The sequence below is a fragment of the Myotis yumanensis genome, unplaced genomic scaffold, assembly GCF_028538775.1.
Source record: "Myotis yumanensis isolate MYYU_CA2020_CCGP unplaced genomic scaffold, mMyoYum1.0.hap1 SCAF_17, whole genome shotgun sequence".
NCBI lineage: Eukaryota > Metazoa > Chordata > Mammalia > Chiroptera > Vespertilionidae > Myotis > Myotis yumanensis.
Window position 1 is genome coordinate 4,953,033 of NW_027223768.1, and position 19,172 is coordinate 4,972,204.

General features: G+C 48.0%; 1 protein-coding gene across 1 annotated transcript in view; it reads left to right on the plus strand.

Annotated features, from left to right (window-relative positions):
• Window positions 1-1,777: 1,777 nt before the first annotated feature.
• EEIG2 (EEIG family member 2) overlaps window positions 1,778-19,172 on the plus strand; it is a 34,490-nt gene continuing 17,095 nt past the window's right edge. The window contains exons 1-2 of the mRNA XM_070395640.1: window positions 1,778-1,960; window positions 18,518-18,638. Of these exons, the coding sequence (XP_070251741.1) occupies window positions 1,824-1,960; window positions 18,518-18,638 (258 nt within the window). The 5' untranslated portion in view covers window positions 1,778-1,823. The remainder of the gene's footprint in view (window positions 1,961-18,517; window positions 18,639-19,172) is intronic.

A 19,172-nucleotide genomic window follows, 5' to 3' on the forward strand; every position in this document is an offset into this window, starting at 1 on the left:
ACCCTGATGCTAGATTTTGTGTTCTAATGACTGATTTACATAAGGCTCCCTCACTAGATAGCACAATTCTTGAGGACTGGCTTTTGTTGTTTCTTTATCTTTGGGTCTAGCCAGTGATTGACATTTTATATTATTTTAAAAATCTATATAATAAAAGCCTAAGCAACCATTAGGGTGGAAGGACCAGAAGGGCCGGTGGCTATGATGCACACTGACCACCAGGGGCAGACACTCAACACAGGAGCTGCCCCCTGGTGGTCAGTGCGCTCCCACAGGGAGAGCGGCAGCTCAGCCAGAAGCTGGGCTCAGGGCTGGTGAGTGCAGCTGCAGTGACAGGAGCCTCTCCCGCCTCCATGGCAGACAGCCAAGCGGTAAGGAGCCAGCAGGTGAGTGATAAGGGGCGAGGGGTCCCAGACTGCAAGAGGGCACAGGCCAGACTGAGGAACCTCCCCACCCTCCTCCCCCCCAGTGCACGAATTTCATGCACTGGGCTTCTAGTATTTTTATATAGCCCACCTGGTGGCTCAGTTGGTTGGCGTGTCCTCCCCTACACCGAAAAGGGTGAGGGTTCGATTCCCAGTTGAGGCACATACCTAGGTTGTGGTTGATCCCCGGTGGGGTGGGCGGACAGAAGGTGGCCTATCAGAGTCTCTCTCTTTCCCCACTCTCTCTTTTCCTCTCTCTCTAAAAGTCAATAAATGCATCCTCAGGTGAGAACTAACATATATTTTTTATATGAATGAGTGCATTAATAAATGATTGACCTGGGAAAGAGAACCTCTTCAATTAGACCCTTTCAGAGATTACTAACAGGGAATCTTTGACTTAAAAGGACAGTCATAACTCCATTTGAAAACGAACATGTAACCAAGCAGGCCACATACACTGAGAAATACACGTACCTGCCTATAGACGGCAGGGAATTGCTGTGCATCTAGGGAGCCTTTTTGTTTTTAGGCTTTTTAGTTCTCGGTGTGCACGGCCACATCTGAAAAGAGAAGCTGTTATTTTTAACCCCTTCAGATTTCCAGTACAAACCAGAGAACCGCCTGGAGCAGGCCGGCGCCGGGGAAGCCCCCGCACATGTGCATGCTTTTGCCTGCCCTACCTTGTCCTCACTTTGTGTACAAGGCTCCTGAATTGAGTACCTGAGGCGAATGTTAGTTTTGGGGTTTCAATGGGGTGGAAACAACGTCCTGGAGATTCTGATGGATCCTGCTCGCCCTCCCGAGACTCCATCCCGAGGGGAAATCCCCGCCGGAGGGGGGCGCGGGCGGGCGGGAGGCGGAGCAACGTCGCAAGAAAGGCCGGGAGGGAGGGGAGCGGGAGCTCCTTGCGGGTGGGGTTCGCCTGTTTTGAACCCCGGGGCGACGTGACGCCCTAACTGCCATCGCGGCTCGTTTCCCGGCGGAGCGCCGCCCGCCCCCCATTTCCTCGCCCGGCCCCCCGCTTCCGCCGGGCGCTGCGCCGCTCGCCGGCGCCGCTGGGGGCGCCCGGGGCCCGAGGAGCGGCGGTTCCCGGAGCGTCGCCTCCCGGGTCTCAGACGGGCGGCGGCGAGCGGCGAGCAGCTCCCCGACACGGCGCCCACCGCCCCGGCGACCCGCGGCGCGCCCCGGCCCGGACTGCGGCCAGAGGCGGCGGCCGCGGCCCCGGCCCCGCTCCCCGCCATCCCGCGGCGCCCGCTCGCCGCGCCCCCGCGCGCCGCTCGCCGCCTCGGTCATGGGGCCGCGCGGGCCTGGGGTCCGGCCGAGCTGACGCGCTGGCGGCCCGCGCGCCCCCTGGGGCCGCCCCCGCCCCCCGCCCGCCGGCGCCTGGCGCTCAGGATGATGAAGAAGAAGAAGTTCAAGTTTAAGGTGGACTTCGAGCTCGAGGAGCTCTCCTCCGTGCCCTTCGTCAACGGCGTCCTCTTCTGCAAGATGCGGCTGCTGGACGGCGGCAGCTTCAGCGCCGAGTCCCCCAGGTAGGCGCCCGCGGAGCCCCGGAGGCCCGCACCCCGGCCCGGCCCGGCCCGGCCTCGCCCGAGCGCGGCGGCCTCGGGAGCGCCTCTCCCGGGACCGTCCTGCCCGCGGCTGCCGGGCATCGCTCTGCAGGGCCCGCCGGGCTCCCCCGGGCTCCCGAGTCCAGGTGCTCCCCGGGTCCGCGCCGTTCTCTAGGGAGGCGAGCGCTGGCCGAGGAAGAGGATGCTCTGGTCTCTCTCTCTCTCTATTGATTTCAGAGAGGAAGGGAGAGGGAGAGAGAAACATACTAGTAAATGATTAGGGAGAACCACTGATCGGCTGCCTCCTGCACGCCCCCCACCGGGGATCGATCCCGCAGCCCGGGCTTGTGCCCTTGAACGGGATTGAACCTGGGACCCGGCGCTCTATCCACTGAGCCAAACCGGCTCGGGCTGGTTTCTGTTAAGACGTTTCCATGTTTGCGAAATGCAGCGTGGAACTTGGGCCGCTGTTAAAACTCACAGAAATGACCCCCGCGTGCTTGGGCTCTGAGAGCAGCGGCGCCGACCGCAGCCCGTGCCGAGCCTGACTCCTCCCCGGGGCTTCCCGGCACCGGAGCCCAGGGCCGGCCGGGTCGCCGCGCTGGGGGCAGGTGCTCTCGCCGCGCGGCGGGCGCAGTCTGTGCTCCAGCTCTGCGCTGCCGGCCCCTGAAGGACCACCGCCTCCAAGTGGCCACCAGGGGCCCCCGGGGTGAGGACCCAGAGCCGGGGCGAGGGCCCAGGCCCGGCCCCCCGCTGTGAAGGGAACCCCCGGGCCTCGGGGAGAGGCGTTGGCAGTTGCAGAAGCAAGTCAGGAGTCGCTCTTGAGTAATTTCAGGGCTACTCGTACGTTAACAGGTTTACCCTAAGCTAGTGTTCCTGAAGGAAACAGAACATGTACAGCATTTTTAAAAAACGAACTTTTAAGTTCCTGCGATCAAGGAAAAAAGGTTAATAATTAATGCTTCTTTTGCCTAAATTTACTGTTCATAGACTTTATTTTTACCCTAAAAATATCCTGCTTCCCTTTTATCTGCCATCCTATTAATAACATAAAGGACATCATGTCAATAGGTTGTGGAATTGGGGCCAGAAAATTGTCTGCCGTGGCAATAGTGAGGCCTTCGGAAGCCACAAATTGTAATGCGTCGTTGGCCGAAGCCAAAGATGAAGCACTGTTGATTTCTCAGAATTAAAACATGGTCAGCCCTGGCTGGTTTGGCTGGGTGGATAGAGCAGGCGGCCTGTGGACTGAAGGGCCCCGGGTTCGATTCCAGTCAAGGGCACATGCGTGGGTTGTGGGCTCCATCCCCAGGAGGGGGCATGCAGGAGACAGCCGACCCATGATTCTCTCTCATTATTGATGTTTCTATCTCTCTCTACCTTTCCCTTCCTCTCTGAAATCAATTTAAAAACAAATAAAAACCATGGTCAGCTGAGGGTAGTTTTTAAAATTAAACTGTTCTGACAAATCTGTGGCTATTCAGCTAAATAATTATACTGCAATCATCTTTAACACAGGTAAGAGAACAGTGTGACTTAGAATGGTGCGACAAATGTTGTGTCAGCTGTGAAGGTGGTGAAAAGCCAAGTCAATTCTTGAATGTCCTGTAGGTGCAAGTGATAGTCTTCCCCTGCACCTTACCCTGTTTTGCTGCAGCCACCTCCTAGCGCTTGTGGCTGTTAGACCAGGCCTTCTGGGCCAGTGGGGACACCTGGTGGTCAGGGTCCTTCCCTACCACCTCCTTCCTCCCTCAGGTTATTGATTTGGCTTGCTTCTCTCACATCAGTTATTCTGATGTAGGTAATCATGTATAGTCTGGGCCCTTTAAGTATGTTATCTTATTTCATTCTCACAGCAAGCCCATGATCTAGGGCAGTGATGGCGAACCTATGACACGCGTGTCAGAGGTGACACGCGAACTCATTTTTTTGGTTGATTTTTCTTTGTTAAATGGCATTTAAATATATAAAATAAATATCAAAAATATAAGTATTTGTTTTACTGTGGTTGCAAATATCAAAAAATGTCTATATGTGACACGGCACCAGAGTTAAGTTAGGGTTTTTCGAAATGCTGACATGCCGAGCTCAAAAGGTTCGCCATCGCTGATTTAAGGGTTCCCATTTTGTGGATGAATAAACTGAGGCTCAGAAAAGCATAACTAACTTTCCCAAGGTCCCCACATCTGGTAAGTGAAATGCCAAGATTCTGATACTAATCTCAAACAGATTTGTGCCGGATAAAGGAGAAAACTGTGTGCGCGGCTGAGTTGGGAGGTTCCTAATGGTCTGAACAAGCCAGGGGTATAATTTGATTTGTAATTTGCATGTGTTGGAAAGGGAAAAGGTGAGGGAGGATCTGGGTTCAACTGAACCCCTTCCTCTTTCAACTGAAATTTTGACTTTAATCAAAGTCAGAAAGGTTTAGGACAGTGCTCTGTATAACCAACCAAACAACCAAAAACCCCCGTTTAGTTTGGAGGGAAATGATCCAGGATAAGGAGCCTGTGCCTTGTGAGGTAGAGGTGGTTGGGGTAAAGCTAAGAGTGAAGGTTTGGAATTAGGTGGATGTTCGCCTAAAACCCAGCTCTGCCGTGGGAGACCTGGGTGGTTACTTAGTCTCCCAAAGCTCCCGTTTGTAAACTAGAAACCACCACTGGCGGGAGGGGCTTATTGGGAGGGTTTTGTAAGATCACTTACCTAAAGCAGCACCCCCACCCCCACCCCCGGAGCGCTGGCACCCAGTTAACACTCACAGAGAACACCGGGAGCTTGGCCCAGAGGGTTTGTTTCCAGAATCTAGATGTTCCACTTACTTCCCTTATCCTGCCAACTATGAAAGTTTAGGTTTGAATAGTGTACCTCGTTTTACAAGGGAAAAAGAAAACCCAAAATACCGAAAGGATGTGCATGATAAGAATTGCATAATTTTCATCCCTAGGTGCCAGTCCAGGCAGTGCATCGGTAATTAAATGCTATATTTTAATTTTTTAAAATCACTTTATTTGTCTCTTATAAATCAAATATAGTTCACAACTGTCATATTTCTCCCATATATAGGAGATGAACTACATAGCAGGCCCAAGACCACTTTCCTTAGAAAAGGCTGCTTGCACTGTTTTTGTAGGCACCTGGGAATGTGAATGGACAGCAGTTCCTACACGGATTTGGTGTTAAGCCTCAGAGTGGCTCGCTTTGCCTAGACTGCAGTGTGATTTACCCTGAATACTTCCTTGGGGTCCAGGATTTTGAGTTGTGCTAGGCAGAGGGTGCCTTTGTGAATAGCCCTAAAAAAAAAAGCGTTAGGCGCCATGTCTCTAACAAGCTTCCTTGGGAGATAGCGCGTGTGTCACAATTGGATGCTGGAGAGATTGTGTTCTGGTGACCCCGCTGGGAGAGGACTCTCAGAAGCTCGCACTTGGTATCTCAGGACTTTGCCCCATGTGCCGATTCTGCTTGATTCCTCTTATTATAGCAAATCTTAGACATGAGTCTGACTGTATGCCGAGTCCTAGGAGTCCTCCTACTGGATCACTGAACCTGGGAGTGGTCTTGGGGACCCTGAATGCATGAGCCTACATAAAAAAGTAATTTATTTTGTTAGAGAAAAACCTTAGAGGTTCATAGGAAATTATAAATATACTAGAGGCCCAGTGCACCAATTCGTGCACAGGTGGGGTCCCTCGATCTGGCCAGCGATCAGCTAATGGGGGCTGGCGGGGGTGGGGGGTGGGGGGAGGGACTGCGGGAGGTTGGCTCGCTGTGGGATGTTGGCTGTAGGAGTGCACTGACCACCAGGGGGCAGCTCCTGCGTTGAGTGTCTGCCCCCCTGGTGGTCAGTGCGCGTCATAGTGACCAGTCGTTTGGTCGCTTAGACTTTTATATATAGTTTTGTGCAAAAGCTCAAGATGCTGCTTTTCCATTTTTCACCTAATATTGCTGATTTATCCAGTTTCTAGCGTCTGTCAGGGGCTGTGAGAAGTACAGCAAATATAAAGGTCCATAAGGAATTACCTCTATTTAATTAATTTGGATCATAGGTGACGGGTAATTGTTGACAATAGGAGACAGAAGGATTTAGTGCCAGATCAATGGATCGGACAATATGTGAGTGTTGAAATTCTGAAGTTAAAGAGTTTATTTACAGCTGTAATGGTTACTGAAAACCTACCAGCCTTTCCGGGGAGCATGCTGGAGGGATGAATTTCCACTGACAGGGGGGCAGCTGGAGCTAGTCACCAATGGGAGTTGGTGAGGTCAGCCTGCTTGCAGAGTTCCCATTGAACAGAGCAGAAGACAAAGACTTAGAGTGTCATTGTACAGTTTACTTTCCCCTGCTCGTAGATAAGAGTTCATCTAAGATCCTTGCAGTAAACTGTAATGTGATTGTGTTATCAGTGGAAAACGTGCCTCGTCTTTCCCTGTTGCTAGTGGGAGTGGGGTTCTTGGGGTGCCACTGGAATGAGCATTTCCGGAGTCCCCCATGGGAGGGTGAGTTATGGTAGAAAGTTTATTTTTTGTGGAGTTAAATCCCTGGGTTTCTAAAGTCCCATTTCCCTTAGTCCAGTCATAGAATTATAGCTGGGGTTTCAGTACAGCTAGAAGCAAAGCCAGTGTCTAGAGCAGCGGTTCTCAACCTGTGGGTCGCGACCCCTTTGGGGGTCAAACGACCCTTTCACAGGGGTCGCCTAAGACCATCGGAAAACACATATATCATTACATATTGTTTTTGTGATTAACCACTATGCTTTAATTATGTGCAATTTGTAACAATGAAATTGGGGGTCACCACAACATGAGGAACTGTATTAAAGGGTCGCGGCATTAGGAAGGTTGAGAACCACTGGTCTAGAGGTTCCTTACCATGTTGGAGCCGGGCCCAGTGCAGCATCAGACTAGTTACTGTCCATTAATCCACTGCCTGTGGGGTCCACCTGGCCGTGTGGGGCGAATGCAGGGAAGCAGGAGCAAAAGAACCCACAAGCCCAGAGTCCCACGAGTCCCAAAAGAGCCAAGAGCACAAGAGTGAACCTTTGTTTGGGGGTTATGTGTCCCACATCTTCCGCCCGTGCCGTGGCCACGCCCACTCTGGCCAACATCTCTGTCCCAGGTGTGATTGACAGGCAGCACCTTCCAGGTCACCCCAACTTTACTTCTCTTCCCTTTGTCCAGTCCCCTTCCCACAATGTTTTGCAGGGAACAGCCTACAATGCCTGGCTTTCCCTTTGCTCCTTTCCTGTTATTAATAGCTAGTTAATTACAGCGGTGTTCATCATAGCAGTACTTCAGCTGGCTGGTGTGCTGATGTGCTTTGGATTTGAATGGGGCTGGATTAAAATGGGGGGATAAATTAGGAGTCTTTTAAAATAACCAAGGCAGGAGCTAATAAGAACCTGTACTTGGAGGTCTCTGCAAGTGACTGATGAAATGATAATGCCGTGACCAATGGCTTGATGACATGACAGTCACAAAGTCCAGAAGCATCTTGGCTTTCTTTTGCTTCGTTGAGGGACTGTAATATACTGGGAAGGAGATGAGGCAGTGAGTTATGTATTTAACATGCTATGGAGGTGACAGCCTGGTGAGAATAGTTATTGTGTATTAAGGTTGTGGTCTGTTGTAAGCAAGCCTGCTTCCTGAACTTTTCCTCTAGAATTCCCTTACACCATTTTGCCCTTTTATTTACTTATTTACTTTAAATGTAATTTATTTTTCAATGACAGTTGGCATACAATATTATATCAGTGTCCTGTTTTGCCTTTTTATTTTTAAAAAATATATATTTTATTGATTTTTACAGAGAGGAAGGGAGAGGGATAGAGAGTTAGAAACATTGATGAGGCCCCCAGTTAGGGCCTGTTTTGCCTTTTTAAAGATTATTACTGAAAGTTAATTTTAGAAGGATTCAGTATCTCCTGGGAAGGTATGTCCAGAGAAGAGGTTAGAAAAAATATAAAGACTACAAGGCATTTATTTGTAATAAACGTTACTAAAGTGATCAGATTTTACCATAGTTAATAAAACATGCAGAAAACGCCCTAGCTGGTTTGGCGCAGTGGATAGGGCGTCGGCTTGTAGACCAAAGGGTCCCGGGTTCGATTATGGTCAAGGGCACATACCTTAGTTGCAGGCTCCTCCCCAACTCAGGCCCTGGTCAGGGCTCACGCCGGGGGCAAGGCAACCAATCAATGTGTTTCTCTCACATCAATGTTTCTGTCTTTTCCTCTCTTTTCCACTCTCCCTAAAAATCAGTGGAAAAATATCCTTGGGCGAGGCTTAACAACAAGAAAAACATCCAGAAAACACATTCTTCAACTGTAGTAAACTGAAGGCAAATTATTGCCTAATGGAAAGCTTTGAAGAACTTTCAAAGACAGAATGTTACATTATTAAATCTTTTCAAAGCACTCTTTCTTTATAAAAGTGTTCAATGCATTTTTAGGTTTATTAAGACTGTTAGAACAGGTTTAATTTCTGGTCTGCTGTCATAAAAGGAATAATAAGAAAATTTCCTGAACTTTGGGGGCTTCCCAAGTTTGCCTTATGTTGTCCATCTTATTTGGTGCCCGAAATTGAATACTCTTCTAGGCTCACATGGGCTTGTGCAAAAACCCATGGGAATCCAGGGAGTGTCCGGGAAACCAATGAGCACATCTGTGTATCGGCTCTTCTACTTTATAAACAAGCCGAAGGGATTTCTTTCTTGTCTTTGGCCAGAGAATGTGCTCATGTTCTCAAGATGTTAGTTCACTGCACATCATGTACTTCCTTTTAATAACCTGTTTCCTTATTGCAAGAGCAATATAGATTCATGTAGGAAACTTAGAAAATATGAAAGCAAAACGAAAAGGACAAAAATTGCATAGAAATGAACCAACTTAGAGATAATCACGATTATTAATATTTTGGTATATAACTTAGGAGTCTTTATTGATCCATATACAGTATATATCCATACACACACATACACACACACACCCCACATACTTTTTTTTCTAAAACCAAAATGGGATCATACTGTACTTGCATGTTTGTTTCACAAACACGCTACAGTGAGCATCCTTATAGCCAAGTTTTATGCATATCCGTTATTATTTTACACCACTAGACAAGTCACGAGACCTGGCCCCTTTAGGTTTCCCCTGAGGTTATTGTATGTGAAAGATAAGAAAAATAGTACTCACAGGCATCGACTTTTTTTCAAGGTGTGACTTTCCAATAGTAAGTCCTCAAAACTCAGGCTCCATCCCTGGATAACTACTTTGTAAAAATGATAGTCATGCCATTTTACACCAGTAAGTTTTTGTGCCACTAAACCTTGCACAGTAGGCAGTTTATAAATATTTCTTGAAAGCATGCAGATATTGGGAGAAAAGATCTATTGTAGCTTTGCTAAGGATGATAAATACACAGAGATCCCAAAAATTAAATATATGGGAATCATATGAGGAAGTATATACTGTTCTGTGTACACTTGTAGTTCTTTATAAAATTATCAGTGAAAGTTAATTTTAGAAGAATCCAGTTTACAATTCTTTATAAGCTGTGTACATAGAACTGTATACACTTCCCCGTGTTCAATTTGGGGTGTCGGCCTTTGAGGGGTATTATCAGATAGAGATCCAGGGCATTGCATTAAGATTCTGGGGAATCCTGAATTATGTCAATAACAGGGTCTAAGGTGAGTCTCAAGAGAGAAGATGGTGGTTTTTTAAATACTAAAAAATGAGCTTGTATTATCTATGTTTTACATTCCTAATTTCATTTAATTCTTACAAAATCTCTTTTATAGAGATGTTGCCTCCTATTGGGTTAGGATATATGCCACATGCTGTAACATATGTTATTAAAAATCAGTAAGTGGCTTAAATGAGATAGGAGTTTTTTTCTCTCTCAGACGAAGTGCAAGCTGATGCGGGGCTGTGCTCCGTCAAGTAGTCAGGGGCCAACTCTTATCCCGTGGCTCTGTCCTGCCAGGGGCTTATTGTTCTCATCTGCAGGAACTCACCCACATCCGAATTCCAGCCTCTGGCAAGGAGGAGAGGGGAAGGGGAAGTCCCTTTGCTCACTGTTCATTGACCTGAAACGCAAGCACAGGCCACATCCACCCCAAGAAAGGCTGAGAAGTGTAGTCTATGCGGGGTGTCCATGTGCTCAGAGAAAGATTTGGTGACAGTAAAGAGAAGGGGAGGACAGATTTCAGGGGACACTCAGCCTCTGCCACCCTCTCTTTTATCTGTTTATTTTTTAAAATATATTTTTATTGATTTCAGAGAGGCAGGGGCAGGGGAGAGAGAGAGAGAAACATCAGTGATGAGAGAGAATCATTGATCGGCTGCCTCCTGCACGCCCCACACGGGATCGAACCCGCAACCCGGGCATGTGCTCCGACTGGAATGGAACCTTGATTTCCTGGTTCAGAAGTTGATGCTCAATCACTGGGCCACGCCAGCTGGGCCGCACCTCTTTTTTAGAGATGAGAAAGTTGATTCTCAGAAAAGCAACATAATTTGTTCAAGGTCACACATCAAGATGTGTCCCATAAGGAGGGAATAGGCGTGCTGCTGGGGAAGATGTTAAAGAAGGCATGTTCTGTTCAGCATAGCATTTAGATATAACAGGCAGACTAACCGGAGAGTATGCAGTATCACATTGAGAGGAGTACAATAGTGGAGAGGCTCCCTCAGCGCCTTGTCCATTTGTCAGGAATGTTCTCCATTAGAAGGAGGGGCGACTTAGATGACTCGTCAGGCCTTCGCATTTTATTTCCTAATACTGCTCTCCTAACCCTCCAGTGTTAGCCAAGACGGGTCAGCTTCTACCAGCCAATGTGGGTGCGTTCCTGTCTGCTTGGCCCTCCTTTTCCTGCCTCTTCACCATTCTCTTCGTCGATTCCAACCCCAGCATGCTCATGCGTCTTCCTCAGGCAGTGCTCCTGGGTCTGGGATGGGAGGGAACGGGTGGAGGGGTCAATTCAGGCTTAGAATTTAGTTTGTAGGGGGAGAGGCCAAAGAGACAAGGGAATGAAGCGTTGATGAGAAAGGCATTTAAGGAGTCAGTCAGGGAGAAACCAGGCCAGGAAGATAAAGTGGGAAAACAGAGAATGGTTGGGAGAGGAGGGAATCTCCCACGTGAAGGTATGTGTGCCAGCCTTGATGGGGTAGGACATGTGCTCAGAGAGTGGGATGTTAGGGCCTGAGAGTCTTCGGTAGAGCAGCCGAGAGCTGCCAAGCCCAGGTGTGGGTGTTCCTGGAGGTGGGAAGAGAGCAGAGGACAAAGGACTCCGAGTCTAGGGCGTTAGGTTACTTGCGGTGTGATTGCAGGTGTTGGAGTGAAGAGAGAGGGAGGTGGAAGAAAGGGGACTTCCGGGTGACCTTCACTAGGAGAGGAAGAGTGTGCCAGAGCCAGGGATCGGGCGCTCACGCCTTTGCTTTTGGTGTCAAAGAAAAACAGCGTGACCAAGACCGACACCAGGTTGTAGGGGAGGCGTGTGGTTTCAGTGCTTGCATTCAAGTCCAAGTTGCGTTAGCCTTTGTGCGTGGCGAAAGCTGGAGGCCCAGGCCAGGTCTATGTCTTTGCATGTGGCTGTCCAGTGGTGACCTTGAGAGGGTTGTTTTCAGGAGCAAGAGCAGGTTTCAAGTGGTCAGGGAGTGAGCAGCTGAAGCATTGAGTGATTGTCCTAAATTTGGGAAGTTTGTTCATGAAAAGGAGGAGCAAAGTAGCCTTGGCTGGTTTGGCTCAGTGGCTAGAGCAGCGGACCAAGGGGTCACGGGTTCGATTCCGGTCAAGGGTACGTACCTTAGTTACAGGCTCCTCTCAGCCTGGGCCTTGGTTGGGTCTCGTGGGGAGGCAGCCAATCGATGTGTTTCTCTCACATCGATATTCTTCTCTGTCTTTCCCTCTCTCTTCCACTCTCCCTAAAAATCAATAGAAATATATCCTCAGGAGAGGATTAACCAATAATAAAAATAGAAAGAAGGGGCAAAGTAGAATTAGATAGAAGTGGGGAAGCAGGACAAACAACAGCGATTTGACTTCATGTATTATTTTTAGGATAGGGACTTGAACATGACTGTGGGGTGGGGTGAAGGAATAGTGTGAGATACAATAGGGATGTGAATATAAAACACACACATGCCTGAAGGTCTGCCTTTCTGTCGTCTTACAGAGAAAAAACATTCTTTTCAGTCTGGAACCTGCTTACGGTTTTAGAAGAAATCCCTCAGGCTTTTCCTAATCCAGTGGTGTTGCCAAGCATGTGGCTTAGAAACCAGCTCCCACCCACGGTGAGACCAGGAACTACCCATAGTATTGATTGTGGACTTGACGTGTTTGCTTCGTTTCGCTTTAGTGAGTCATCAGTCGCATAGCATTCAAATGAACTCACTTGGCGGCGTTTTCTTCCTTGTCAGAACTTTATATGTTTCCTATTCCAGACTGCAGCCACATTTCAGCAGCGATTTCTGGGAATTGTCTGGTGCCAGTGGCTAAACACGAAGCTGTTCGAATTTTATCCCCAGTGCCTCCCTTGGGAGGCCGGTTCAGTATCTGCCGAGGTAGTGTGTTTCTAAAGGTGTCACCTCTGGTACCGTCCTGGACATGAGGGTCTTCCCACTTCGGTCACTCCCGAGGGAATGGCTTCCTGAAAGCTCAGATGAGTATCTCACTGGCCATCACTGCTTCCTCTGTGTACAAGGCAGAGACCGTTTCAGAAATAGCCCCAGGAAGGGAGCAGGAAAAGACTGTCCGTAATCCTTGCAAAAGAAGGGAATTGGTTCCAAAATTTTGCTCGTAGGCCACATTAGTAGAGAACCTTATATAAGCAACCACAAATTACCTTTATAATTTCTTGTTTATTTATTTTTTGTTAATCCTCACCTGAGGATATTTTTCCCATTGTTTTTCAGAGAGAGTGGAAGGGAGAGAGGGGGAGAGAGAGAGAGACATCGATGTAAGAGAGACACATCAACTGGTTGAATCCCGCAGGCTCCCCGACCAGGGGCAGGGAAGGAACCCACAAGCCAGGTAAGTGCCCTGAACTGGGAATCGAACCCACAACCCTTTGGTGCGTGAGCCAACACTTAACGGTTTAGCCACACCAGCCAGGGCTACCTTTATCATTTCTATCAATGCATCTGTATTAAAGGAAAAATAAAGTCAATTGTTAAGTTAGTAATACAGATACTGTGCATTTGCAATTATATACAGTTGAGAACGGTAAACTCTCTCATCACAACAATGAAGTGTAAGACTTCCCGGAGCACCAGGAACTCAGTCATTAATAACTGCAGGGTTGCCATTTCCTAATTTCAGAAACTGGAAATTGGTGCCAGCTGGTCGTAAAAGGGAACCTGAGCGCTCCTTTTGCCAAGGTAGCCATAGAAAACCAGCACACAGAACTATCGCGAGGCTATTTTCAATATCTGCTGCCTTTTCTGACTTGCCTCCTCCGCTCCCACCGGGTTTCCTTCCAGGTGAGGGAGGGTATCAGACACGTCGAGCTGTGCGTTGGTGATGCACACACCTGAAGCCCACCGACTGCTCCAGGTCAGCACAGCGCCCCGCAGCTGCGCCCCTCAGCACACGCCCCAGCGTGGCGGATGCTCAGTGCGGCCCTGAAATCCAGCCCCTGTGATCTCACGCTTTCGCCGCTGCACAGACCCCTTCCAGGCTGTTCCTGGACCTGCCTTCACAGCAGACTGTGGTGCTGAGCCTTTGGCTTTAATTCACTTCCTTTGCATGCTTTTTCCTCATGGTCCTGTCATTACGATTACTTTAAGGATAATAACCGAGACAGCCTGAGTAGAGCCTTCACCAGGCAGCGAGTAATGAGTATTCTCGTGCTGTTGTGTTTTTTTGTGTTTTCTTTCTCTCATGCTGTTTTGTCGGGTTCCACTCATTTCACTCCCCGTCTCAGGAATGTGAGCATTCTGCGGTCCTCCCTCCTTATCTGTGTCTCCAAATAGGTCTTGGCCTGGTCGTGTCCCCTGGAAGTGACGACTTCTCATCACTGTACAGGACCCGTCCTCCGACCCCACAGAGTCAGTCCCCTTCCAGTGACTGCCCCGGTCAAATACCAGAGGAGGAGTGCCTCAGAGCACACCCGAACCGCGTGCCAGCCCCTTTCTCTTGCTCTCAGTGTCCTTCATTTACAGGGCAACTCCAGGTATATGTAGGAAATGACCCAGGCCTGGGCCCGTGTAGCTCAGTGGTTAGAGGGTCGGCCCACGCACCAAAGGGCTGCGGGTCCCATTCCCAGTCAAGGGCAGCTACTGGGTTGCAGGTTCCATCCCTGGCCCCAGTTGGGGCACATGTGGGGGGCAACCGAGCAATGTGCCTCTCTTACGTCGATGCTTCTTTCTCTCTCTCCCGCCCCCTCCCTCCCTTTCGAGCTCTAAAAATTAATGGAAAAAATACCCGTGGGTGCGGATTAACAAACAGATGAAAGAAAGAAAATGTCCCAGGATTTTATGGGAACAAGGGAATTATTATGCCCCATGACTCAGGAAATGTATCATAGAAAAGGCTTTGGGGAGAAGTGTTGATTCATAGTACCCTGTCGGTTTACACGGTGCTTTAAATATTTCATTTTCCAACGACCCTTTGAAGTAAGTTTTTCTACCATTTTATAGATTCAGCAACATATGTTTACCAATTCGTAGCTGACTACAAAACATTTCATAAGAGCCCTAGCTGGTCTGGCTCAGTGGATAGAGCGTCATCCTGCAGACTGAAGAGTCCCGGGTTGCAGGCTTGATCCCCAGTGGGGGGCGTGTAGGAGGCAGCCGATCAATGATTCTCTCTCATCATGGATATTTCTCTCTCCCTCCTTCTCTAAAATCAATAAAAATATTTTTTTAAAACAACAAAAAAAGCGATGTAGGCAGTGGACAGTGGTCTGTTGACAAACTTGTCCATGTTCGAGCCTGTCTTTCCTCCAGAGGAGCCCCTTCTCCGGTCCAGGCCAGCGCCCACCTGTTGTCTGCATGCCTTCCCCGCTGACATTCTCAGGGAGGGTCCCCTCTGGCGCCTGCATGCACACCCTGTCAGAGCTCGGCTTTTTCTCTTCACGGGTTCCTTCCTGGCAGCACTAAAGCATGTTAAAATGAGATCCTCCCTCCACCGCATGCCCCCACCGGCCGCCACCCTCACTTTCTCCCTTATTACTAAAATGTTTGAAAACAACTGTCTGTGTTCCCGGTCTCCACTTCCCATAGTTACCTGCCTGCCACCCCCACCTTTTCACGGAAACGGCACTTGCCACCGTTACCAGTGACTGCCTGGTCGCTTCTTTTCTGCCTTTATCTTACCTGACCTCTCTGCCACATTCCAGACTGTTGAGCAATTCCTCTCTGCAGTCTTTTCCCTGGTTTGGTTTCCATGGTAACATGAACTCCTTGCTTCTCTCTCTGTTGATGTGGGTCTCCTGTGCCTGCCTCTTTTCCACTCGTGCACCTTCGGGTGTTCGACTCAGCCCTCCTCCCTCCCTGCTCGCTCACATCTCCCTGAATGGCCTCGTCCATCCCCATGGCCTCCATGCACATGCTGAGGACTTTCGCTTGTGTCTGCAGCGCTGCCCTTGAGCTCTGGGTCTCTGTGTATCCTAATGAGGGCCTCTCAGGCTCCTCAACCGGAAAGTGTCCAACACGGGGCTATGTTTCCCTCACTACCACCACCAGCAGAACGCATGAAGGAGAGAAACGCTGCCTGGGTTCAGATGTTTCCCATTGACTGATACCTGTTCACCCAGTTCCTCCAGCCAGAAGCGCCTCTGGGGTGTGAGGTCCATTTATCCTTAGTGCTGTCATTAAGAGCCACACTGTATACAGTAGATCTGATTTATCCTTAGAGTCTTAAAATATTTGGCCTTGCCTCCTTTCCCAAAGGTTAGTTTTCTCAGGAATTTATATCTTTCATAAAATAAATGAATGAGGAAGCAAATTCTGTACTTGTAAATGTAACCATTATTTCTCCCTGGAGGACAAATGTAAGTGACTTAGAACCGCTCAAGTCCTTGGTAATAACAACTGCTAACATTTACTGTGGCAGTTCCAGACGCCAGGTACAATAATTCACTTGACTTTCCGGAATCCCCACGAGCGTAGGTGCTGTCACCTTCCCCGTCTCACAGAGGAGGAAGCGGAAGTTCAGAGGTTGGGAATGTGTGCAGTGGGACAGCTGCCGCGTAGCGGGGGGCACGATTTGAACCCAGACGACTGGCTCCGGATACAAGCTCTTAACCTCCGGCAGTAATGTTGTCTGGCAGAACAGCTTGCATTCCTCATAGCAGTGTTTTTTCTTTGTCGCCGTTTCTAAAAAGTTAAGAATAGGCAACAGACTGATGAATCTCAGAGAGAAGGCCAACCTGCCCCCCCAGAAGAGATTGACCAAAGAACTTATATGCATATATGCATAACCATGGATACAGACAATAGTGCGGTGAAGGCCTGGGGAGAGGGTGGGGCTGAGGTGGAGGGAGTCAATGGAGGGAAAAAAGGGGACGTCTGGAATACTTTCAACAATAAAGGTATATTTAAAAAATACTTCAAATTACCAAGACATGGCATAATTTTAGATATATGCCTCGCGTATACATATGCAAGTTATTCTTACACTACCAAGTATTGCAGTTTGCTAATACAGTAACTAAGTCGTCACAAAAATAGATCCATAATTTTTATTTTATTTTATGTTACTTTTATTTTCTAAAGACCTTTTAGATTTTCCTTTGCTCCTTTGAAGCATAAACAATAACCATAGCAACATTTTGCTTCTTTTAATTCCTCTGCTTATGTATTTCCCAATCCGCATCTTTGTCATTTTATCTTAGAAATACTTAGCTTTCCACAATATCAACACAAATCATAGTCTGTTGCTTTGTTTCTTGAAAGTGGTTAAGCAACTGTATAAAGCTCATAGGAAATTGATGACTCATGTAACGGAAAGCATTTACTAATGTGACTTTTGTCTCAGTTGCCAAGAAGTCTGAGTTTGTTTCCATGGTAACCCACCAGTATGACAAATTGTCAAGAACTAACTGCCACTTTTTTTTGTTTGTGTGTGTGTTTTGGACAGCTTTCTAATAGGTGTGTGTGTGTGTATTTTGGACAGCTTTCTAATAGGTGTGTGTGTGTGTGTGTGTGTGTGTGTGTGAAAGATTTTTATCCCAAAAGGCACAGAAAAATTTATTTATTTAGAGATACTGTTTCATATTCCGAAGCTATTATTTTGATTTTACAAAATCTAGAAGATTATTTAAGTTAACATGTCTATTTCTACTTAAGTTCCTGTTAATGAAGGCCATCATCAACAAAATTCACTTACAGTATTGGTTCATTTGAAATACATTGTGTGTAATTATTACAGGGAGAATCTGCCACAAACAAGGCAGGGAAAAGGAAATTAGGACATCCTAAGGAATGAGGACTTAGGGAACGACGGGGAAACCAATTCAGCCGGGTCTTGCCAGCCCTCCCTGGGTGACCATGTTCTAGGACGGGGAGTGGCAGACACTGAGGAATTCAAGGAATCGAGGCCGCCCAGATCATCGCTCATATGGGACACTAGGCCTTCACCTGCAGGCTGAGTTGGGAAAGATTCTTAGAGGAGATAATGACTAAACTAAAGGAGTTCAAGCTAAACTGGTGGATAGAGCATCGGCCTACAGACTGAAGGGTTCTGGGTTCAATTTCGGTCAAGGGCAGGTACCTAGGTTGGTCAGGGCGCATGCAGGAGGCAACCAATCAATGTGTTTCTCTCACATCAATGTTTTTCTCTGTCTTTCCCTCTCTCTTCCACTCTCTCTGAAAATCAATGGGAAAATATCCTCAGGTGAGGATTTAAAAAAAAAAAAGCTAAACTGGTAAATAAGGGAAGTGGAACGGGAGAGAAAACATTATGAACAAAGGTATACAAATGAGAAATAGTGTGACAGAAATGATCTGTTGAGGGACTGAACGACCAGATGAGACAGGAAGGGTGGAGAGATGAGACTAAAGATGGGCAGGCTTGGACCAGATCCTCTCAGATATGGGGAAGCGGTGAAGGATTTTGGGCGGGAAGGCGTTCTCCGGTAGCAGCGAGGAAGGTAGGTTTGAGCGAGGACCATTTAGGAGGCTGTTGCCGTGTGTCAGAGAGGATCTGTGAGGGACTGGCTTCGGGTGGTGGTCAGACACAGGAAAGCGGTTCACTCAGGAATAGTTGTGAAGTAGCGGAGGCAAGACTTGGTAGCTGGGCCTGGGACTCAGTGGCCCGGGCATGACACTGATTCCTTGTGTGTTGAATGAATGAATAGTGGAGCTCCGACTTAGAGATTGAAGTGATAAGTGAACTCACCTTTTTTCAGTGTCTGTGGATAACTAAGACCTTCAAAGATTTTTCGGATCCCATTGTTAGGAATTTGTTTGCTTCATGGCTGTTTCCAAATACTGGCATTTAACATCGCGCTTTTGCATTGCAGACGTGGGTGGCAGAGCGTGTGTGCCTTTTTGTCATGCCATCGATAACAGTTCATTAACTGGTTCTTTTTTCCCCCCTCAGGGAGGTGGTGCAAGCGAACTGTGTTCACTGGAGGAAGAAGTTCTCATTTATGTGCAAAATGAGCGCCAGCGCTGCCACGGGCATCCTGGATCCCTGCATCTACAGGGTGTCTGTGCGCAAGGTATAAAAATAGCCGTCTGGTCTCCCCTTTCAGGAACCATAATTAGCCCCCTACATGCTGACGCACTTTATTTAGCTCTGCTTTGTCCCTTGGGCTGTTACATGCCATTTCCCTTCACACTTGCAGCAGAAATTCAAATCACTGTGACAACCAGGGTGAAGAATCTGAAGTTATAAATTAACATATTATTCAAGAAACTTACCTCACTCTTGCGATACATCTAAGTATTAACCTTATTTGTATTATTCGGGGAGCTGTGTATGTCTACCTCCTGCTATGCATTTACTTCCTCTTTGTTAGGCATTGTTTTAGGGACTTGACATATGATGTCTAATAACACCCCAAAAGTGGGTGTTATTTTTTCCATTTTCAGGAAAACGCAGGCTCAGAGAGGTTGTTACTTGCCCAAATTCACATAGCTCTGAGCATCAAAGTATTTCTTCATGTCATCATGCGCAAAAGTTACTAAGCATCCCAAGAGGCATGGCGGCATGACCAGAACTCAACAGGAAAAAATAGGGAGAGGGCTCAGCA